Consider the following 24,599-nt stretch of genomic DNA (forward strand, 5'->3'; position numbering starts at 1 on the left):
AAAGTAAATGGATGATTCAATTACGAAAGGACAGGCTACTTTCACTAAGGAATGGAATGTGATCTCAATTAGAAGGGAGGGGCTAGTGTGGGTAAGAAGGGATAGCTGGTATCCATGGAGCTTTAGCCAAGACGATGAGCGGACCAGGAGACACGTTTCCAATATTCAACGGCACACGCAGCTGAGCATGCTCTGCCATAAACTATGAAGGCTTCTTTCCTCACGATTCTCGTGGAATCCGTGTTAGTGGCGGCTTGCAAAGGATTCGAGGGCATCGGTAGCGGTCGGACGTTACACGGACGGGCGTAAACACAGCTATAAGATGGTGCGAGGAAGTTTAAATTTTCATTTGAAAGTTGATCTTGTGCGGTAAAGATGCGGTAGTTGAATAATTGAAAAAAATAAATAATAATAAAATCGGGTAATATCTTCCCTGTAATATCGAGTAATATGTTCCATCAAGGAGAGAGAATATGCGAAGGAATGGGAGTTTATCCCATTTTTTCGTAGTTTTTTGAGGGCTGTCCCTCGCGGCGTAAGACGAAAAATGAATAGTTTTTAATTTAAATATTTTCTTCCCACTTTCACTAAAACAAATCGGGCAGTAAATCTTGGACGGACGGAAGAAAACCTGGTTTTTGACCGCCAGCAAGTGTTCATTTATTTCTTACATATTATTCATAATTTGTTTGGTATCGTTAATTAAATAACACTGATAATAACAGGTGATGACACTGCTACGTTACTAAGTCGGCCTGCCCTTCTATTAGCCTCCTTTATGCCTCTATAGGACAATGATTCTGAGGGGACTAAACTCAATATTCATAGGCTACGATCATTCCCTTAAAACTATCTTCATGTTGTCACACTTATAGTGCACCTACTTGAAGTGTCTGTTCGTGAGATTCTGCACGAATCAGTAGAAAATTACGAAGAAATCAATCAAATACCATCATTATACATCTACCACCACTGAATAATTGAAATCAGTGATTAGAAGCTTCGCAAACCCGGCACGAGATGGCCACAGAACCTTTTGAAAAGGGTGACAATGGGATTGAAATGTTCTAAAGCCCTCAATCGAATGGTCCCGCACCCAGCATAAGACTTATGATAGAGCAGACGCAACTTTACTCGCACACTGAGTACTCAATTTCCTACACTTAAAATTAAGGAGTTGAAAATTTTCGTATGCATTTATTATTGAGAAACACACACTCTTTAAACTGCATTGAAATACGGTGACAAAGGGGTCATTTGAAGTTAACACCTCGGTTTTGACACAGCAGTTTTTTTTTGTAAATCTAAAACGTTCCATCTATAATAAAAATAAGCATATTTAAACTAATTCCATTTTAGTTGCATCACATGAATAAACATTTCTAGAGAAATATTTGACATATTTGTTCACATTCGCTTTCCATATCAATATTTCGGTTATAAAAAAGTTATAAATTTTATAAATGAAATCAATCAGTTCGGGTTGATTGATCAAGGTGAAACTAAATTTTCCATTTTTATTAAAAAGTACAGCACTTAAATATCAGGAAAACTACACATGAATTATATGTTATGATTTAACATTATTATAATTACACAGTTTCCTCATTACCAATACTGACAATTTCACAAGACAAGGCAATCCCTTACCAATATTATTTATTTTAAATGCGATCTCTATCAGCCAATTAGCTGATGAGGGTTCTCACAATTTCAAATTATTTACGGTACTGACTGAAATCCTTCAAAATATCATATTGCTTCGTAATGCCATCATATTTTCCGCTCCGTGTTCACTTGACAACACTCGAAAATTTTCGCACCCATATGAAATACCCAAATAAATGAGATCAGAACGGAAGAATTTTACGAACTTTCGTTCAATGAAACTCTTTGCTTATTGAAACTCTTTCCCTCGACAGCGGCCAGGAATTTGGAGCGAATGGTGAGGTAGTATTGAAACCACACGGCCAAGAAAGCAGGGGCGAAATTTGGCCTCGGAACCTCGTCCTCACTTTCTTTCACGTCATTTGCTGGTGCTTTGATTTCATCTTTCATCTCTTCCGAGTGTTGGTCCTATAGTTTAAGAAGAACTTTATATCATGAGTGAGTTTAAATAAAAATGCATCGCACCTCATAATCATCTGTTTTAATTTTTAAATTCATTTTTACTGAGAAAAAGTTCTCTGTCAATGAATCCAAAGTATTTCTCTGAAATTAGTCCATTAGTGAATACAGAGGAAATTAAAAAATGACTGAAAATTTCACGCTGATACTCTTTTATTATGATGGTACAACAAAGGTTTGCCTTCGCTTAATTTTTCAAATCCAAGTTTTTCCAGAGTTTCATGCTTGACATCGGTGTAGCCTCGAGCAATGAGTCATTCATTGCTACGCCCATGAAACGATGAAAATAAACCGTTCTCGTGGATGTGAACCGCTTAAGTCAAGCGTTACAGGCTGGAGGTAGGAAGGCTGTCACTCGAGCTTACAAAAAATACTCGTATTCGGATAAATACGAGTTTATTTCTTTATAAATACGAGATAAATTCGGTTCATTTTGAAAATTTGAGTCCAAATACGGAATAAGGAGGAATTTGGACGCTCGGTCGATTGCAGGTAGTCTCGGGCCCATCGGCCGATTATGTATGACGAATGAACTGGTGAGGTGGCTTAAGTGTTGGCTTTCCCACCCGGTGGTCTCGGGTTCAAATCCTAGCCCAGAATTTTCAGAGACTGCTACTTGAATATTGTGCAGGGGACATTTCAAGCGCAGCACTCCGTCCGCCGGATGGGACGTTAAGCCGTGGTCCCCTTGACGCCTTTCATTAAGAGCAGGCTGATGCCGACGCCGGGTTTCTCTCCACACTTCCTTCCATACCCTTCCCTCATGGCGCAAATGATCTCAGCTGTCGGTCCCCTCCTCCAAATACCACACCAGCAACGGAATACATGAGTGGCAGCTGAGAGCGACGCTAATTAAAGCAAAAGAAGAAGCGGTGTGTTGGTGGGTGGGTAGGTGGGTAAGGTGGGCCCAAGTCTCACGGAGCATGATCCAGCACAAGTCCAAGTATGCTCGCTAGTACAAATATTCGGAATTGCCAAAAGTCTACTATTAAGAGAATCAGACAGGTCTATGGGAGTTTCCGAAAACGCTAATAATTATCAATATACACAGACAATATGTAAATCATGGACGAAGCTCGGTATGAAAAATTCATTGAGCTTAGCCGAGATTAGAAAGCCAGCTGTGCGGATTGGCAGTCGGGCATGATTCCAGTTACATAACCAACATGGATGGCGAATCCCTGGCTGAAGGTGTTGTTCGGCACGGGAGACGTCTTTGGCGGAATGGCGACTTGGAGGGGCTGATTCATTTCTCGGAGAGTGTCTCAGTGAGCACGACCTCCATCTTCAGTGGCACCGTGTCGACTTGAGACGTCAACGCCGTGTTCAGCTAACCCAGTTTGACATTCGCATCGTAAGAAGGTGGCTTAGTATAACTGGCAGGCAATCCATAGATCAGGGTTTCTAATCTCGGCGGAGCCAGATGAGTTTTCATACAGAATTTGATCTTCTTGGCGTACCTGTGCGCGTGACCGCGTACAAAGTCGATGCCATTCTTTGCCAATAATCGAGTTAATTTGATGACGTGTGACAAAGATCTCGCTCGATTTACTACCTGGCCCCCACGAGAGTGACACCTAGCGGTCATTGCCGCGTTAATTATGCCTTCGGTAGATACTAGGTGTCGGTCGTTTTGGATGGATGTAGGAAGTTTTTTGTGATGACTCGGCCATGGCAGCTAGAGGCCTCCTCAGTTGGGGTTAGTTCGTAAATTAGGTCGATATCCTTCGTCTCATGATATCTTATTTTAGAGCCAATCCCGTGTAATGAATTGTTAACGCCTCCAACAACGCATTGATTCTGACTCCTTCATGTTGTTAAAATGCATATCCTTGTGTTTGCCTACCACATTCATCTCTTCACTAAAAAGGGACTTCTTTTCACGCATCGTGAACGTTTTTTCTCCCTATTACCTCTATTAACGCCTTCCTCATACATGATCTCTTATTTCAAACTATGGATATGCATGGTAGTGGGTATATGTTCTCCCAAGACCCTGTCACGATTTAACCATACGAATGGATGTCCGGAGTCTGGATGTCACGATTCATCCAGGCTCTGGAATGCACTGAAAGATTATACTGCATAAACGTTGAGTAAAGTAAACGGAAGTAAAGATGGTTGTCGGGCGGCGGTGCGTTGCTTTCTGATTAAGTCCCATCGAATACAGCCTTCCACTCATCGCACGACACGACACCAAAAGCCACCGCGCGACTGGAGTTTATACTCACGTTCGTCTTCCGCTGCTTCCTGTACCTGTGGAAATAGCGAGAAGCTTCCGCAATGCGGACCGGAACTTCCGAGAAAACGATGATGAGGAAGAGAAAAGCGACGAGGGCGACCAGCTGCAGGACGACGGCGATGGTGGCGCCGTCGATCGCCAGGGCCTCTGGCGGAGGCTTCACCCATTCCAGCGGCAACATCTCAGCCGGCTTCGCTCCGCCAATGGCGTCGACGAGTCGCGCTTGCACCTTCATCTTCCTCCCCTTGTGCGCCTGGGTCGCGTTCTGGTCCGCGGTCATGGCCAACGGACGCTGAATGCAGAGAAATTCATTCTGTTCAACTCATGCTGGCTCCGCTTTGGGAAATACCTACGGGCTAACCGTTATTATAAAATGGAATGTCGAATGCTGTCCGCCGGGAACGCCATTGACTTACGCCAAGACGAGACCCTCCCGATCAACATTGAATTGTAAAGGCGAAAATTTGCAAAATTACAATGTGGTGATGGCAATTGTTGAAGCGCTTAAACTGTTGAAAAGAATCCAAGAGTTTAAGTATCCAAATAACAATAAATCAGAATTAAAAGACCCGAGAAATAAACTATAAACAGCATAATTTTCATGCATTTAAATGGAGTGCTCTATGTCCGTGCCAAAATGGGAAATATGCGCAATTATCTGGCTTCACTCGGAAAAGGAGTTGAAACATTCCACGGTTTGGAATTCACCGGAAATGATAATTAGTACCTATGTTGCCGAATTGAATTGAGGTCGATCTGAGTTCAAATAAATGCGAACTTTCCTAAGTAAACTGTCCAATATCGCCTTGTTCACTAATACCGAGTGGGAATATCAGGATTGTGATTTCGATTTATGCTCTCGAAAACCGTTTAAAGAAAATCTAGAGAGTAAATCAATGTCACTCTTTAACAGTAAAACTCAATATTTTAGAATATGTACGAAATATCTTGATGTATCTTACTAGTGCAGGTTATACTTAATTTTTTTCAAAGAAGAACTAAAATGAATCTTAACCATCGAGATATATTTCAGGTATCAGATTGGCGAATCATTTGCAATTAATAAAGCAAACCCTGCGCTTCGTATATATAAGATTTCAATTTATTCACGGAGTGTATGTTGTAGTTGAAAATTTCACTCCAATATTTCCTCCAGTGTAAGTGTTTATATTTAAGATACAAGGAATTATCGATAAAGGACTTAACCTACGCGTCTTAAAACATTTTTTAGCTCTGAACGGAAGTTCAAATGATTTAATGGTCACAAAAGAGGGGCTCGAGTAGGAATGACATCTCCTCTAAAAATATTCGAAGAATGTAAGTTTTAGTTATTCATTAGCCATGGGAATCTCCCCACTTAGACCTTGAATTTCTAACGGAGCCTCCTACAGACTTCACATAATGCGAACAATTTACTCATCACATTCTCTGCAAATTCATTAAACAGAGGAATTAAAGACAAATGCAGCGCCTCGAACGGATGTGGACAGCGGTTATTTTGAGCGGTGCAGGATGAGTCGCAATAATTCCAAGGAAAGATAATGCGAGCCTGAGGTCCAAATAGCCATCTCAGAAGTGGTGAGCCATGCAGAGGAGGGTGGCAGAGGATAATGTCAATGTGAACCATTCTTCCGAATCGCTCTTCATCATTTGCGTGAAATTGACTGTTATTTGGAATACTAATTTAATTCGCGCGGATTAAAAGTGTGTTTAACTTAGGAATTCTCAAAAACGGAAAAAAAGCTTTAATTTTTGTATGACCGTACGTGAATGAATGTTCATTTTGAAATCAGCGAGAGCGCTTGATAATCGAAGAGTTAAAGTAGAAGTAATGAGGAATTAATATTTCCACCCTCCTCGAAGGAAATAAAGTAGCACTTAGAAGTAGGACTTGAAATTATACAGCAGATAACCTCAAAAATTTCTATTAAGAATTTTCTTCGAAGTTTTAGAATAAATAAGAAAAATATCGGGGAGGCAATGCCGACTGAGATGCTTGCAACTTGATCATCATAATTCAGGAATAGTGTCACGACGCATTAAGCGAAATTTCATCGGCGAATTTGACTAAGAGGGAACAAACGTATCTTAAATAAACTAGTGCGATTATGGCAGTTAACGTATCATGTGATGCGGTATCAAACGCTTGCGAAAGTAGTCGAAGAACGGCACGCGGGGAAAGAGTAAAACGTATCAGTGGTGAAGAAATGAGTTCAGGAGAGATGAGTTTGAAGGTGGATTGAAACTTGGCATTCAAAGCATTCACCTTTCCTCTTAAAATCGTAATTTTGGCACGAGGACTGATGATGAATTTTGGCTGCAAATACAGACATCCTGGATGAATGTTTTAAAAGGTGCCTCGATTTTCTGAGAAGACAAGTACATAGATACTAAGTTTAAAATGCCTTGCATCTCATCTCTCCTTTGCTGTTGATAACATGCATTAGAAAGACAGCAAACCAAACGTAGAATTTATTAGACCTATCCTTCTATATGGATCTGAATCATTGGTTATCGACAAAAGAACGGAAAAGAAGTTAATTGTCTTTGATAATAAAGTGTTAGGGAAAGTTTTTGGACCAACAAGAGGGAATGGAACGTGGAGAATAAAACATAACAGGGGAATCAGGGACCTTTTCAACTCGCCAGACGTAGTAGCCGAAGCTAAGATCCGCAGAGTGCGATGGGCAGGGCACATAATACGAAGAGAGCAAGAGGCTCTAGTAAAACGAGTCTGGGCAGAAAACCCTGATGGAAAACGACCTGCAGGAAGACGGAGAAAAAGATGGAAGGATGCGATGGTGATTGATATGGGGAAAATGGGAGTCAGCGAGGCGGATGTAGAGGTTAGAAAGAGTTGGGGGCAGACAGTTGTCGAGGCTAAACACCATTTAGGGTAGAAATGGCCATGGGAGAGTGAGTGAGTGAGAAAGACAGCAATAATGGTGATCCCGATGTAGCGCTTGCAGAAATATGAAATTCACTCTTTAATTCTTTTGAATGACTTCGAACATTCCACTCCACTTATGCCTAAGTTGAAGAATTTACTCTAAAGTAAATTGATTGAGAGTAAGTGGTTTAAGAGGAGCTTCATTATTGTCTAAAGCGACGATATAATAGCAAAATCAATTCATAATAATGTCATATATTTAACTCAATTGAAACAAGCTAAACGTTTTCGCCAGCATGTGAGTATCCTAATACGTCTTTTTCCTGCTTTCGTTTCAAGCATTTTGAGTGATCATACAACATTATCAAGCAGGATAACTAAATCAAAGTGAGAGGATACCTAGGTATTTGAAATCAATGAATTCCAACAAATATAGAGAAATACATCACAATAATGGTATTCAACTCAGTTACAAATCAATTTTTTTGCGATAAATGAGGCATTCAATATCAAGCCATAGATATCTACTTACTTAATGTAATATCAAAACAATGAGGCAGGTGTGTGGTCTGCTCAAATTATGTGCCGAAAAATGCGATAATGTCTTGTAAGTTCCTTTAGGGGAATGCTGCGTGGGAAATATTTTCACTCGACATTTCACTCCTATTCCTGGGAGCGTTTTTAAGAGTATGAGAGCAATGTTCTCGTCTCGATCTTATATAGAGTCCGTTGCCCAATTGTTGGCCCGATGTTTTCCACGCAGCGTTTTCCAAAAAGAATATACAAGATAGATAAAAGAAGCTTCGAAAATCTTCTAACAAAAATACGATAGTAGTTATCTTAGGAAAAGACATGATTTTATCTTCATAAATATCTCTTTTAGGCCTGATTGCGACTAATATGAACTCCATAAGTTAAACAAAAACTTTTGCCTTTCACCTTGGCAATCATAATATAATTAGGCATTAAAAAACGTATGTACACAAAACTATAACCTGGAACCCAAACTAATATTTTAGAAATCTGTAATTGATGCGACTACTTTAGCATTAATTTTCATCACATTTTACCTTTGAAAAATAAAAGGACTCTCAATTTTGATTAATCCTCCTAAACTTTACTGTTTTTTTAATGGGCTATACGGCACTCTATTTACTGTGTTTCATGCTTAAAAAGCAGCAAAGTCACTTAAAAAATGAAGAGAACATGGGCGTACCTTGAAGTAGGTGAAATGGAGATGTAATTAAATTTCGCTCAATCCATTTCCACAGGCTTTTCGATTGCTTGCTATATTCATAAATCCCACAAGGCCAATGATCTGCAGAATAATAGAGACAATTTCACTTCTTCAATCAAGCTGAAACAATCCATGAAGATACGACATTAAACGCATTGAAATAGTTTTTCCTTTGGCGTACTCACAAGTATTTTGGCATAATTCTTGAAAAACATGTTATGTTCTGAGCCTTCATATCCTAGCAACCAAAATAAAAGACTGTAAACATGTGACTGCAAAATTTGTATAAGTATTTCTGATGCTGTATGCAATCGAATATTGCAAACAAAATGTTCAGGTATTCAAATTATACGCTATCGTAATTTATAATTTGATAAATAATTCATATTTTAGGAGAATTAAATTGATATTCACTATCCTGCATGATCTGCATTGATAAAAACCTCTGCTCCCTCTTCCTGCACTGTTTAACCGTCAATCACAATCTCCTCTCTTCAATATAGTTTGCTCTTCTTGTACAGGAATGTCATTGTGAGCATCGAAATATCTGAGAGAGACGAGTCTGTATACATTTCTTTATATATCCATGTATAGTGTGCTGATTGCAACAGGTGCGATATGACAAGTTTGTGGCTGTTATGATATGACAAGTCTCCTACAGGTGCGGTATTACATATCTTCTGCAAGTGTGGTATAGAAGTCTACAGCTAGTATGTATTCACATAACTAGTAGGCTTTCTTCATGCTTGCAAACGGCTTTCAAGCTATGTAAACAAGCTTTGTCGTGACAAGCAAATGACAACCCTATGACAAGCTTGTCGCAAGTACATGCTATCTGGGAAGTATTTAAAACGAAAAGAGCAAAGCGATAAGGCAGGAAATTTGCAATGTAATATTTGGGAAGTCGAATTCTTCATAGCATATGAACAACCACGCTGAAAAATTTGCTTTACACTTTTCTATTGATTTTTTTCTTTACATGTTGCCCACGTCTATAAAAGAGAAAAACGCGATTGTATTTAGATTACACTGCACTTATCCTATGAATCTCACGTGCCAAACTCATTTTCCCGTTGTGGGCGTGGAACGCCAACGAACATCGGAAACGGTACAAAATATATTAAATCTTACATTGACATTAAATTGTAATTTGAATTTGATGAAATAAACTAAAAAGGAGAAATATTTTAAACTGTTTCAATTCAGTCGTCACATTAAAACGTCTGCTTTAATTATCAAAGAGCTTTAGATTATTGCATTCCACATTGCGGTGTAGCATAAGACATTGATCGATCACAAGCTTTTACCTAGATATAATATTACAATATAAACATGCATTTTTATATAATTATAACAAGGTTTTTATCGCAAAATAAAAAGGATAAAATAAATTGTCCTTGAGCCCGACAGTGTCCCATGACTGTGACATTTTGTAATTATGAAATTTGAAGACGCCATTCGGTTTGCGATTCCGAGTGCTTTTGCGCGAAACGGTGTCTCGTCGCTCCCTCAAAGTGAAAATGCTGTGTCGCGAGGGATTTATCAGCTGTTTCTAGTGCTGGGAGTCGTCCGAATCCAATGAGCGAAAAATCATTCGACTCAAACGGCATCTTCTTTCCCTAAGGAGTTTGTTTGCCTTTGAAGAACCTGGCTGTTTTATGCCACCATTCTTATGATGCCACTAGGCATTTTTTGTTTCCGAAAAATTCTAATCGTTAAACGATCGATAATGTCCATTCTTTATTGCTCAAACCATCGAATTTTCGCGTGAAGCATTCCGAGTCTCCAGTGAGTTTCAGCCTAATTTGTTTAAAAAATGCGTAACGCTTTGTTTAGGCCCGTCTTCATGCTTGTGAATGAATTTCAATTCTTAGATGAATGACTTTTTGAATTCGGAAATTCGAAGACTTCCTTGACGTCTTTTGGTTTGGGATTCCAATTGCTTTTGTGAGAAGCGATGTCTCGATTTCTCGTCAAATGAGCGACGAATCCTTCTCGGTAGGAGTGAAACAACCGTTCATTTCCAACGCAGTCCGTGTGTGCAGCCGCTGTGTTTTCACTGCCGTTCAAGGGAGCTTATCGCACCGTCAGACCGCACCTTCCGCTCCCGGCAACCACCGCTCTCACACAGCAAAGCGCCTCACTCACGCATCCGCCGCCGCCATGTCGCCGCGCCTCCTGCTGCTGCTCTTCGCTGCTCTCGCGTGCGTGGTGGAGGCTCAACTCGGGGACGGCGCGACCAACAGGAGGCAGGGCAACGGCAACAGGAGGGGCCCCGGCAGCAATAGGGGTCGTCGGGGGGGCGGTGGTCCCCGGCGGAGGGCCCCAAACGCGGGGCCCTCGGCCGTGACCGTCGACCCAGACCCGATGCCGTGTCGCCCGCGCAATGCGTCCGTGCCGCTCCCTCCCGCGCCGCCGGGGAAGCTCTACGTGCCCAACTGCGCCGTCGTGGAGCGGTGTTCTGGGTGCTGCAGCGTCGAGGCCATCGAGTGCGTCCCGCGCCCGGGCGCCAAAGTGGCCTTCGCCAAGTGGAAGGTAACCACGCAATCTCCGGGTTCACAACAGGCGCGTCATCCTGGCACGACTCCCTCGACAATTTGGAGTTCCGTATGCCTTCAGTTGTTTGCGGGATGACTTTGTGGAACTTGCTCATGGTTAAGCTAATGCATGGATAGCTACGACTATTTGGTACAACATCCGCCGGTTTCAACACCCCCATAACATCATCTTAAATCGATGCATTATCTATTTATAATGACGCGGGATAATGTCAACCAGTCATAATTGCGCCAAAAAGTGTGCGGATTTTATAAAGTCATCTATATATTTATTCAATTTGGACCTCCCTCTTCAATGCACAATAATTCCTTACCCTTTCATTATATCGAAATATCCCATTCACTTCTTTCCTCTCCCTCGTTTACCGAAAAACGAAAACATTTTACCCACTAACAGCGATTCCAACATCCCCTCCCCGTTTAGTACTCGTTCCATCCAAACCTTCTGTCTCCCCTCCGTAACTCATCCACAAGCTGCCTCTCCTCACCCACTTCTTCGTCGTTCCTCCTCCTCTCCGTCCACTTCACCCTCTCCATTCTTCGCCACGTCCTAATGTCGAATGCCTCCAGTCTTCTCTCGTCCTCTTCCCTTGGTCTGATCCGTTTACACTCTGCACTGATTGAAACGGGGAATCATCACCTTTCCAGAAGGTGTCGATGGCAGGCCGTCATAATTTCTCTTTTGATGGCTTAGCCTTTTCTCATTGAAACTCAACTCCTCAGCTGCGGCAGCTTCATCGTATCTCTTTCCCTTCACGAGAAAACATCGGCAGGAACCGCGACGACCGCGACCTCTAAGGCCCACAGGGGCATTAGGACTCCTTTCGCCCCTTCCTACATTTGAATTGAGGTTCCACTAATACGGCTGAGGTAATTACTGACGGATTATTACGAGTGGTTTACTCACATAACTGCGTCAATTCGTTTTAGCTGGCCGATGGAAGAAGCATTGCATTATACTTTTTGTAGGAAATCTCAGTTCTATTTCGTATCAAACACTGAGGAAATATCTTAATATTTACCAAGTATACGTAGGAATGTCAGGAATATTGCACAGAAAATGTGTCGGAGAGAGGACGTGGCGATGATATGCGGCTCTAAAGGTGGTAGGAGGGAGGTTAGCCAATTTTTCTTAGATCTCTCTCATTTAATATTTAAGTCTAGGAAAACGAGTCTTTAACCTAACATTTTATTTTTTTAGCATGATAAGATATAGATTTTTTAAATTAAAATAATTATGTAACACAATGCCGGCAATGGTAATTATTTACTCAAAGCATGGAAACATTCCTTCATTTATCCACTGATAGAAGAAATGGAATTTTTATTTTCCCCTGAAATTGGGATCGCTCTGTCACCAGCGCCAGAGTGGCGACTTTTGTAGATCCATTTGCATGCGCAGATGACATAATATGCAGAAACCATTGTCGGGTGGTCGAGAGTTGAGTTTTGTATTTAATTGCCGAAATTACCATTTGCAGTTTTTGTTGTGGATATGTTGAACTCCTACCAAGTCAAGCTGAGACGATATTACTTATACCTTCCATCAACAGCCGAGGGTCATAATTGCTCTCCTTGGAGCTCATTTTCTCGATTTTAAAGATTCTAGGAATCGTAGCTGATAAGCTTTTATTATCATTTGATTATGAAATGTCCGTAATTGCGTTTTTACTGGGTTTTCTGCTGCATCATGGTGCCATTCCTACGTATCATTTTAAATCCATTTCAGCATCCTACGAACTGAGTTCAGAAGTAAGTAAGGTTTAAATCTACTATTAGGGCCATTTTTGCTCATTATTATTGTTACACTTGAGTTGGATGTAAATGCCACAAGAATAACTCTCTACTATGCAGCGCTAAGCGTTATTTTCTTTTTCATAGCTCGTCGATGGCTTGGTTGGTAAACGAGCTCAATGGTCGTTGACGCGCTCAAATTCCTGGGTAGGACGCGATTAAAGACCTCAGAATGCCAGAAAAGGTTAGGGTGATTCACAAACAGAGCATCAACGTGCATGGAGGCACCGATCCGGTGTAAAAATACAGAAGAATACACGAACGAACACATTTCCGTAATACTCGTGATGCAATCACTCCACGATAACAATTATTTTACTAAACCAGCGCAAATGCAAAATGGGGGGATTGAGCTCTACGGCCTCAAAGATGTAGGCAAGGAAGATAATAAATTGGCCGTGTATTCATACGGCATTATACATTGCCATTAAAGTACGTTCCTTTTCTACATCTAAACATGAGTACCTAATTTGCTTCCTGTTCACCCCGTTGCGTTGCCTGGGAATTGTTGGTAGTGTGAACATTTTTATTTTCCTATGGTTTGATGGAACAAACAAACACATGGAATTCATAGAGCGAAATAATGTTAAGATATTTTTACACTTTTTAATTTATGTCAGATTTATTGTGTTCGCACGATAAGCAATAATAGTGTGCTTGAAAATAACAATGACAAATAATTTAAGAAGGGATAACATCAAGATAATGTAACATTTGAGTGCATTTTAACCAGGGGAAAATACATCCGTAATACGATACTTTGGTTAGCTATGAAGAGGTTCAATCATTTTCATTACGATGACATTTTTGTGCCAAAGGTGTTTTGAATATACATTATTCGGGGAATTTATGGCATAATTATTGTAAGGGAAAGGTTTTGCAAGCAGATATTTTGTGAATGGTTTTTATTTCCCATTTCATACCATTGTATCAATGCGGAGAGCTCTCATAACAGACATTCAAGCACTCCTAACTCGTTTCAGACAAACGAATACATCCCGGATCGAAATGGGCGATGGAGGTTCAATCAAGTGGTCACATTCGAAGTTGAAAAGCACACCAAATGCACTTGCGGCTGCAAGGTAAGTGGGGCATTCAAAGCGGCAGTGACAGCAGTCGCATTTACTACATATGAATACGACGGGAGTAATAACAATTAAAACAAAAAATCTTTACTTAATTTCCTGATATTGGCACCCAGATAACCCTTTAATGTTAGGAAAATAACAACTATACTTTCGACAACTTAATCTTTGATCGTTGACTAGTTTCAATAAAATGTATCATTTTCAATTCTGGAATAGTCTTCAAAATGATAAAGTGTATTGAAACTAACCAATGATTAAAGATTAAGTTCAACAGATTCAGACTTCAATTGGTGGAAGTTAGACAAATTTAAATAAATAAGAGATTGTAGCACTTTTCCACAATTTTTTCTTCTGTGTACAACGAGTTTCGGCTCACAGAGCCATCATCTGGTACAAGACAGTAACAGTAAATATTTTTGTGGAAAAGTGCTACGATCTTATATTTATCATATAAGATCAAAGATTAAGTTGTATAAAGCAAAGTTGTTATTTTTCCTAGCTGAAAGTGGAATTCTATAATGTTAATTCAGTGCAAGCCATTTACTCTGGTGGATGAGGTGACCCTGAATGCCAAAAGTGATTCGTAATTTTTTCTCATTGAAATGTATGTAAAGTTGGTTTAGAAATCATAACCAAACCAAATAATAACATGAAACTCACCTCAAATTTCAGTTGTTAAAACTGTTTTTTAGTAAGATCAAAACGGTCTCTTGAGATGTAATAGATATGAAATCAAATATTCCAACTTTAGTCTTACTTTACTATAACTTTTCAACCCTTTAAAACCACCCAATATAACTTTGCAATGCTTATAATTTACATTTTTTAGATATAAATAGGAAAAAAGTAAAATTACATCAAAAATTTTCTACAGTCTAGGCAAAAATACAATTAATACTTTAAATAAATAGGAAAAAATAAAAATAAATGCGTAACAAAATAATTTTTAAAATTATCTTCATTTATGTAACCATCGACGTCATCAAATGGTTGTTGTGGCGTTCAAAAATGCCAGGAGTGTATTCGCTCTATCTGTAGTAATATTGACAGCAAAGGTCCTTATTACTAATTTTAATCTTTCCTTACTTTTATTCTCTAATGGCGCGAAGCTGATACAGCACAGAAAAGATACAGCAATAGGATGAAGTGTTGAGTCAGTGTCGAGCAGCATGTACCGGTAATTTAGAATGTTATGCTCTGTATTGTGCTTTTCAAATTTTCAAACATAGCTCGTTTGTTTTTGACGATGGAAAGTTCATTTAAAAACTATTTTGTACGAGTCTATGTGAACGAAACCGATTTAAATTTCTTCGTTTCGAAAGGGAGTGAGTTTGAAGGTCTTAAATAAGGTGGTGCTCGCGTGTAAATAGACGTTTTTTACGGCCATATCTCACCAAATATGTATTATATAGAACATTTTCGCAAAGCAAAATATTTGAAATTGAAAAAGCTGCAATTATTATCCCAAATATTTTTGGAGTTATTTTGTAAAATGTTTATAACGAAGTTGTAGAAAATGTTTTCTCACTTTCGCTCCAATTTTTTGGAAATCATGTTTTGCAAATTGGCCAATAGGGTGGTTTCCTATTATTTTTTTATTGCCTAAATCGAAAGATCATTACTCCTTGAGTACGTATTTCACGCATTAAGATTTTTAAATGACGATATCTATTTTTCGCGATCAAATGAAAAGTGAACATTTTCAAGCGCGCGAAAACGCAACGGGTAAGAATGAATGCCGGGAAATCTCTCCGTGTGACGTATTTCTCGTTCCCGCTGCCTCCCTGTGAGGTGACCTTGAGGGAGGCTTGAGCGCTGATACGACGCAGGCTGCTAGCGGGTAGCTGAGTACCCTGCTAGCTGGTAGCGCTTGGCTTAAATAAGGATTATTAAGACCTTATCAAACGAAGAAAACTTTCCGACCTTAGCCAGTTTTAATAAGTGATTATGAAGACATGTTTCCCTAAGCTCTGCGCCTCATGCATGCATTGGTAATCTCAGACGATGTATAACTCCTATCTACTCGTATAGAAAATAGGTCCCTATGACGTCACGTGGAGTGGCATCGCATGGGCGACAACCTGGCCTTCTTCAAATGCGGTTAAAATTGACCATTGCCATTCGTCTAAACCGCTATTTCTAAAACGAAATAATTTGTATATTATGAATACACTAATGGTGGGTAACGAATCGCAATCAATGCCTTTCGTTTTCTTTGATGAAGGAAACTACCCTATTTTCTACGATCCGTTAATAATATCTAAATTCAGAGAACTGCTGAAGGGCAACAATCAATTTTAATTAGGGGGTTGTTTTTACTGATTTGCTCGTGGAAAAAAGTAGGGAATGACTTTATTTATATAATAACTCACCAAAAATTTTATGATGCAGACCTTGTTTAAGGTCATGTTTAAAAAAAATGCTTTAAATAGATCCTACGTACATTGTAATTTTTTTAAATGCACCGTTTTCCCGCTTTTGACGTTGAAGCACTCAAATTGAACGTTTGACAAACACAAGCTAACCATTTACAAGCCGTGGTCGTACAGGAAATGTAAATTATTTTGCATTTTTGTAAGCTACAATTTTTCTACTCATAGTTTTTAGATGAAATGCATATTGTCAAGTTATTTGTGAAAAAAACAATTAAAAACTTTGATTTTTTCCTCTAAAAACTGTTACTTTCATTCGTGAATAACTCGATAAATATTAATTTTGTTTATAATTAGTTTTTATATCGATTCCTTAGGCCAAATAGTAATAAAAAATTTCCACCCCTGAGATGGGGTGAAAACCACTCCCAGGGCCCCACAGCGCCGTCGGAATGATATAGATTTTGATCGATTTAAGTATGCTGGGACTAGCCACGGTGATAACTTTCACGGGAGTCTCCCGTAATGCACATATTGTGCGCAAAATCCACAGGGAAAAAATCATTCACATTGACCAGAATTTCAGGATCTGCGAGTCAATTACCTTCCTACAATCAAAATTTCTTTAATTTGAAAATTGTGATTTGAAAAAATTGCAAGCCAATTACTGTAGAGGAAACTTGGCTGTCTGTGTTTGTGCATTTGCGCTACAGCCTTGCGTCGCATGCATGATGTCAGCTCACATCGCCTTTTCTAACGTGTACGTGTTATTTACATTCATAAGTATGCACTGCGCGTTCGGGGTACTTTTGGTATGATTAGCCACCCCCTGCCAAACACGCTGGAGGTATCTCGAAGAGTATGCACGAAATTCAGTTGTAGATTCCCCGTTGATTCCCCATCTCTATGGAGAAAAGTTGGGGAAACTAGTAAAATCAACTGATTTCAGTTAAAATGAAGTTCAGTAGAAAGTTACTAGTTGAAGTTCTAAAAACTTTACCAATTAAAGCTATAGAACTCTTCGACGCCATAACCATAAGCATAGGCCATTGGTGATTCCCTTTCTCAGGTTCCACTAGCACTCTCATATGTTATGTCTTGGAAGAGGCATTGCCTACGAGTGTCTTAGAGTGCCGCCGCGTTCCAATTCGTGTCTCAGAGGGCGCGTGTGAGGAACTCGGGCGGCCAATCCGCTTAGGTGCGGATGTATTCGTGCGGGCCTATTCATCACACTCTCGCAAATCTACCCTGCCATGGAATTCATCTGACACTGTGTTTCATTCCCTTTTCTCTGGTGCCTGCAAATTCGAGCAGATCGACTTTCGCCAAAATTCAATATATACAATAGGGTAGTTTCCTTCATCAAAGAAAACGAAAGGCATTGGTTGGGATTAGTTACCCACCATTAGTGTATTCATAATATACAAATTATTTGGTTTTAGAAATCCCACTTTAGACGAATGTTGACGGTCAATTTTATCCTCATTTGAAAAAGGCCAGATTGGCGCCCATGCGATACCACTCCACTTGACGTCACAGGGAACTAGTTTCTATACGAGTAGATATGAGTTTTACATCGTCTGCGATTACCAATACATGCATGAGGCACAGAGCTCAGGGAAAAATGTCTTAATAATCACCTATTAAAACTGGCTATGGTCTGAAAGTTTCCTTCTTTTTATAAGGTATTAATAATCCTTAATTAAGCAAAGCGCTATCTGGTAGCAGGGTACTCAGTTACCTACTAGCAGCCTGCGTCGTATCAGCGCTCAAGGCCTCGCCCCAAGGTCACCTCACACGCCGACAGCGGAACCAGAACGATTTCACATGGGGTTTACCCAGCATCCATACTTAGCCGTCGCGTTTTCGCGCGCTTGAAAATTTGCACTTTTCATTTAATCGCGAAAAATAGATATCGTCATTTAAAAATCTAAAAGCGTGAAATCCTTCGATTGAGGCAATAAAAAAATAATGGGAAACCACCCTATTGAAATGCATTAGATTCAAATCAGGTGATGCAAAATTTTGGCGAATACAGTGTAAAATTTTAACTTTCATAAAAAAGCCGTTATGTTAAAGGGATAACTGCATTTTCAACGATTGATTTTAATCGTCAATCCAAACTGTGGTAGCGAGAGAGTCCGTGGCGCCACTTTTGATGCTTTTTTTGATATCTTTTGATACAGATTCGTGCGGAGCACTGCTCGGCCTTGCAGACGTACGACTCGTCCAGTTGCCGCTGCACGTGCAGCAACAGCGATGAGAGGCGGGAGTGTTCGTCGCCCAGATACTGGGACGCCAACTCGTGCTCTTGCAAGTGCCCCACGGCGACCATGGCCTGCTCGACCGGATCCCTCATGGACACGCAATCCTGCCAGTAAGTTCAATTCTGCCCACCGATATCTTTCAAAAGAACGCCTGGATCATGAAAAGGCAGTACATCAAAGGGTCCCTGCGAAGGGTATTTCATGGAGACCATGGAAAGCTAAAATATGCCTCTCTCTGGTGCACCAAAGGGATTGAAGACGCGTTTGCAAGAAATAGGGAATAGCCAGTTCCGAGAAAATAACAATTGTTCTTGAACCCAGAAAGCAGAACGAAAGTTTTCAACTATGCCTGCTGAGCTTGGAATATAATGTTAAAAATAACAAAAATCAAAGTGTGCTGGAAAAGAAGAGGAGAAATATGCTCGTGGTAATCTCATTTTTACGAAAATTATTCATTGTCAGGTTCTTGCACTCAGGTCTTCAGTTATGTATTATTTGTTCTGGCTACCGCTTTTTATCACGTTATTTAGTCATTTAGATAAGATTATGAAGGCTTCGTGGCATTTTAAATGAAAGATTTACAATGGCTGCTATTTTGGATTTAGATTAACGCTAATGTCGACCAATTCTCCTGCAATTATAATTTCAAGCTTCATTTAATGTTCGTTGTGCTTCAATTTAATGTCAATAGCTAAAAATTATGAAGGCATGAAGATGCGGGAATCCACCTGCGAAAGATTGGGAAGAGTATCATTTAAATGTTAGAAGGCACTGCGACAGTCACGATTGTCCTCGATAAGTAGTTGGCCAATCAACACATGACGAAAATATTATTCCACTGTAATTGAATAGATGTGGGTTGCTTCATTTCTTCTCGGGCATTTAATTAATCTTGCGATGCTATTGGAGACGTAATGAACGCTTATAATTACTTATTTATTCTTTCAAATAAGTCCAGGGTAAAGTTGCATTCACATTATCAAATATAACGTAAAATCGTGTATTTTATTTATCGGTGACTCTATGATAATTAATAATCATATTAATTTGTGGGAATAACAATATGAATAACTTAATAAACTTTATTAATTTTATTTCCATGCAAAAGAATATTCGTAAATTAAATGATGAACAAGACATCGGAAAATCTTGGTGACTTGGTGCCAAGCCAAGGCTGACATTACATGAAATAGAAATTTTTGTATTTGAAATTCAAACGTTGAAATGATTGAGCTGACATTCATACCACTTAGTTCCCAGCTTTCATCGAATTTTTTATAGGTAGTTCAACGTCTTTTTCGTTTCTATGATTGTAATCCTTATCGTAGCATTTTTTTAGCAGTGGTATAATAAAATAGGGCATGTGTAAGTGATAATTATGGCAATGACTCAGTGAACTTTTGCAATATTAGTTGTATAATTTATTGAGTTAACACCAGAAAATCAGCCGACGTTCCATCATGAAGCAAACTTATCTTCGAATGTTCAATATGTGTGACTAGTTCATGACTATTTTATAAGCTGTGCATTTTGGTTAATTTATGTCAAGCAGTTCATTTTAACGAGGGGTGACAAATTTTCGGATAGGTATTAATATTAAATATTTATTTTACAGGTGTATTACCATGGACAAGATAGTTGAAGTGTTGATGGTGTCGAAAGAGCCAGCGAAGCCAGACTTTTACAGGTTTTGAACCAACTGGCGAGCACTCAGTCTTCCATCAAGGATTGATTCCTCAGCATTGCATCTCTGGAGGATGAGCTCCTGTCAATCGGAGGCACTCAGGCGTCCATCTCAACGTGAGATCGATGAAAAATGAACGAGGAGCGAATGATCCGGCTCGGAGAATGCCTCTTAAGAGTCAGAGAGCCAATAGCCATCGCCATGATGGACGCCGCGGTGTTGCAATCAAATGCATTGAAGTTTGTTTGTGAGTGGTATCGAAGCAGCTGGGTGGTGTTAAAGCTAAAGGGGATCTCTGACTTTTCTTCGTTCGCTACAACTTAATTTGCTTCCGCAGCATATTTTATCCAAAGGAAAAAAAAAGAAAACGGTGAATCCATTTCCGGGAAAAATCACTTTTGAACATTTTCATGATATGGTGTGTTCGGGAAAGGTGAAGAAAATATATGTCACTTTGAGGAAGGTTAACTAAGCTAATAGGGTGCTTAGTGATGTTGCTTACACTTGGACAGCAAATCTGTGTTATTCTTCAAATCAGTGAAACCTTCTCCTGATGCATCGACTAAAGTCCCAGGCCATGCTATAATTAATAAGCATGACTCATTCTTTTCGGGTTTGCTGTCCACGCTGCCATGAATGCTCAATCAACTGTTTACAGGGTCAATGCCACTGAGTCCAGCCTTTGAAAAAAGAATTATTCTAGACGCTAGTAAGGAGTAATTTGAAAAGTAGGAGGTATGATAATTATTATAGTTGATAAGTGAGAAGTCTTTTCCAAACTCACCTCCTCATACGAGCATAAAAAATTAATAGCATACATATTTGTTGGGGTTCAGGCCTATATAGATTTAATTGAACTATCTATAAATCTGAAACGCAAGAAATAAATCAGCTAATTAAATAAATATTGTGACCAAGGAGAAATTTTCATTGCATAGTAAAATCTTATAGATGTAAATTAAAGCAAAATTTGACGCGAAAGCAAAATAACTCAAAGCTTACGAAGAAAATTCACAGGGTTAATTATAAGCCATTTTTTATTGTCACCTTAAAACCCAAGTGACGGACGATCTCTCCTTCACAATTCCCTTGCGGTGAAAATTCTCCAGGAAGTGGTTTTGGTGCTGACCGCCATGACTCCAATTTGGCAGACAAAAGAGGGGCGGTCAAAGGGAAAAACCATCCCCTCGAGTGTACCCCACCCACCCGTCGTCGTCATGAAGTGGTGAAATGGCTTCCTTCCTCAGATTTAAAGTGGAGAGTGGATGATGTACTAAATCACTAGTTTCGGACGCGGCCGAAAGAATTTTCAGTATGAAATCCTTTCATTTGATGTTCACACAACCAACAAAAATAGCAAATTCACATGCAATCGCTCTCATTTGAGTGGATTGCTTATGAAAGCAACATGAAGCGATGAAGAAAAGATATCTTTATGTAGAATTCAAAGATGGCAGATGTGAATGACCTTCTGAAGTGATTAACTTAGCCTCAGCTGTTTCACATGCGTAAACCGTCCTCGCATTTCCAGCAACCTTCAATCAATTAACTGGTTACATTTTAATAAAATAGAAACAAGCCCTTTTTTCTTCTATCCAAATATTATGCACTAAAAGTTGGCATGCTGAAGAGAAATAAAAATTGTGTGCATTTCATAGCTGTGTTTTAACCTTGGCTGGAGAAGAGATGGATCATTTGTAATGTCTGCATCAGCGTGATATAATTCTGTGGGATATGGGGTTATCAGTAAATGTTTAAAACAGTGGAGTTTTATAAATAGCTGGTAATTTATTACTTCGTATTATGATTTTACTTACAATAACTTCATTATTATGTACATATCGAACCTTTTCCTGATGAATAATTGGTTTTTGTAGGAAAATCATTAGTATTCATTAAGTACATAATTAAGGACTAATTTTGGCGACTATTCTTGATTCAAACTTTAATTTTCAATATGTATTTAACCTGTGAAGGAATGTGCACGCTGAGATACACTGCCCATGTATTATGTCCTTAATGGTGAGTGTTTCATCTCAGCTAAATGGCGCCAAACTCACATCGCTCTCAAGCAAGTACGAAATCCCTCCTGAATTCAAGCCATAACACGAAATATTCTCCTCCTGCACGTCTTGCACATAGCATGGCAAAGGCGCACTTTTTTCGGACACCAAAGCATAATCCCTGATATGTTTCAATTTGATTTGTAATAATAATTTCAATTTGATTTGTAATAAACGAGTTAACACGCTCCTCCAAAGAGTTAGCAACGAAAATTTTGAAACGCGATGGAGACTGGAAAAATAAATAAAATAAAATTGATCAAATATAAGAGGAAAATTGGATTTCTTACAAGGGGAGTGTCATATAATTCGGTTATTCCAGCCGCGCCTCAGAGCTAAGATGTGGACCTGATTAAAGGGAGACATGACTTTTGGATGACATCTTTTTCTGAAAGGTAGAAATTGCGACAGCGCTAACTGAAGGAAAAATGCGGGAAAGTAAAAAAAATATGTTCTCGCGTTCCAAGAGAAAATAGGAGTAAAGAGTGGAATCCCGCTGAAATATTTCACTTGACAATTGGAATCGGCCATCCTCATCAATAAAAACTCATATTTAGTTGGCTCAAATGTAACAGTGAGCCCAGATGATAATTCTTCGTCTTTAGTAAAACTAGGAAGCTCTACTTGGCGCAGATGGAAAGAAGTAAAGGCATGGTGCTGGATAGCGATGGGGTCTTTCTCCAATATTTATACGAGGTTTGTTCAATACGTAATGCCCCATATTTTTTCTACATGCATATTCACTTATGACTTATTTTTTAGACTTTATGTATGAAGGTTACATGCATTAGGTGTTTTTGCAAATAATGATGTATATAGAACTATATGATACATTTTATGGGCTGATAGCGTTTTATTTTCGGTGCTATACGTCCTCATATTATCGTAAAACTTTAATTTACGTACAAAAGTACTCTTATTACAAATTAAAAAAGAGATAACTTTGTTCTTCCCTTTCCAATTTACAGAGCTCAAATAGCAGTGATGATACAGTCCACGGAATGGGGAACTTACATGGGTCGTCGATTGCTCTGAAAACTATTTTGAATTAGCAAAATGGATTCATTAGCTCGCAAAAATACCTAAAGTTTCTCCATTCATCATCAAAAGAAATAAAAAAAATTGACGTTAAAATCGAGAAAAATTTCTCTGAGCCGACCACTGCGCGAAAACACCCGAGCGTTGCCGAGGCCAGGCGTGACGTCATAGGTGGCGTCATAGGGAGTTGGGAAATACGCTGAGCGCATGGTGTAAAATTTGTTTTGAGGGAGTATTTAGCCGCTCATCGTCACTTTATTTTGTTCTGTTATTCTTGGGCAAGTTTTCCTATTGCTATTGTGCCACGATTATTACTTTATTTAATATAATGAAACATCGGGATAATGAAGTACAAGCGTTTCACTTCGTATGTTTTAGTTATCAGAAAAATGGATGATAACGTTGCCGCTCGTTCGAATAGTACACCTGAAATTCATTTGCATCCACATAATACCCCGCAAGCCGCCTAAAAGGCGTGTGGCAGGGGGTGTTAGGACACCAGCCTTTTTTTAGGACACCAAAAATTGATGCCACGACCCTCATGGAATTTTTTTGACAAATAATTGCTATACGTCGGCGGCAAATCGAGATGTAAAAGAAACTTGTAATACTGGAGGATAATGATCGTAAGTTGCGCTGTTGAATTTGGCAACGCCGTATTAGCGGAGAAGGTAGTCCTATCCGCCCTATGGTACGAATTCATAGCAAAACAGTCTGCACACATTCCACATGTGAGATCGCGAATCGGTTCCGCTGCCAACACACACACACAAGCTACAACCTATTTCAAAAATATAGGTAAATCCATAAACAATATTCTAGCATATACCATAAAATTATAGTGGGAAATAGGCAAATACTCTTATCAAAAACTGGATGTCACTGTCACATTCTTATATTCATCACGTACAACTTACAATTACAGAACTCGTTATGATGAAAACAACTATTTATTCACTGATTTAAACCTTTAAATTAGCCCACACAAGTGACACAGGTGACTTATCTCACTACTATTAGTTGAAATAATAGAATAACAAACTTCACACACAGTTTTAATCTTGATAGCTTGATCGTGAAATGTCATACCTACGGTGAATAACGGAGGTGAAACGCTACTGACAATTTTACACTACTTTTAGACATTTATCGATAGCGTAATGCACTTTTTACAATTCAATCACGATGGAACACTGATAACTCTTGGCCGATATTTTTTAACCTTGTCGAACTTTGTGC

At 39.2% G+C, this 24,599-nt stretch overlaps 2 protein-coding genes across 3 annotated transcripts; one reads left to right on the forward strand and one right to left on the reverse strand.

The window, feature by feature from the left end:
- Positions 1-1,182: 1,182 nt before the first annotated feature.
- LOC124162831 lies at positions 1,183-8,752 on the reverse strand. 2 transcript variants are annotated; one of them, XM_046539499.1, is made up of 4 exons: positions 8,682-8,752; positions 8,476-8,577; positions 4,359-4,661; positions 1,183-2,076 (listed from the first exon to the last, which is right to left on the reverse strand). In XM_046539499.1, exons 3-4 carry the CDS (start codon positions 4,647-4,649, stop codon positions 1,867-1,869), a joined length of 501 nt encoding a protein of 166 aa, XP_046395455.1. In that variant the 5' UTR covers positions 4,650-4,661; positions 8,476-8,577; positions 8,682-8,752; the 3' UTR covers positions 1,183-1,866. The 2 variants fall into 2 exon arrangements, with proteins under 2 accessions (XP_046395455.1, XP_046395453.1); XM_046539497.1 differs by having other exon boundaries at positions 8,476-8,712.
- Positions 8,753-10,435: 1,683 nt separating this feature from the next.
- Positions 10,436-21,914, forward strand: LOC124162443 (balbiani ring protein 3-like). The gene is made up of 4 exons (XM_046538981.1): positions 10,436-11,031; positions 13,832-13,930; positions 18,495-18,685; positions 20,191-21,914. The coding sequence occupies exons 1-4, from the start codon at positions 10,474-10,476 to the stop codon at positions 20,267-20,269; spliced, it is 927 nt and encodes a 308-aa protein (XP_046394937.1). The 5' UTR covers positions 10,436-10,473; the 3' UTR covers positions 20,270-21,914.
- Positions 21,915-24,599: the final 2,685 nt, after the last annotated feature.

The sequence above is a fragment of the Ischnura elegans genome, chromosome 7 (genome assembly GCF_921293095.1).
Source record: "Ischnura elegans chromosome 7, ioIscEleg1.1, whole genome shotgun sequence".
NCBI classification, from domain to species: domain Eukaryota; kingdom Metazoa; phylum Arthropoda; class Insecta; order Odonata; family Coenagrionidae; genus Ischnura; species Ischnura elegans.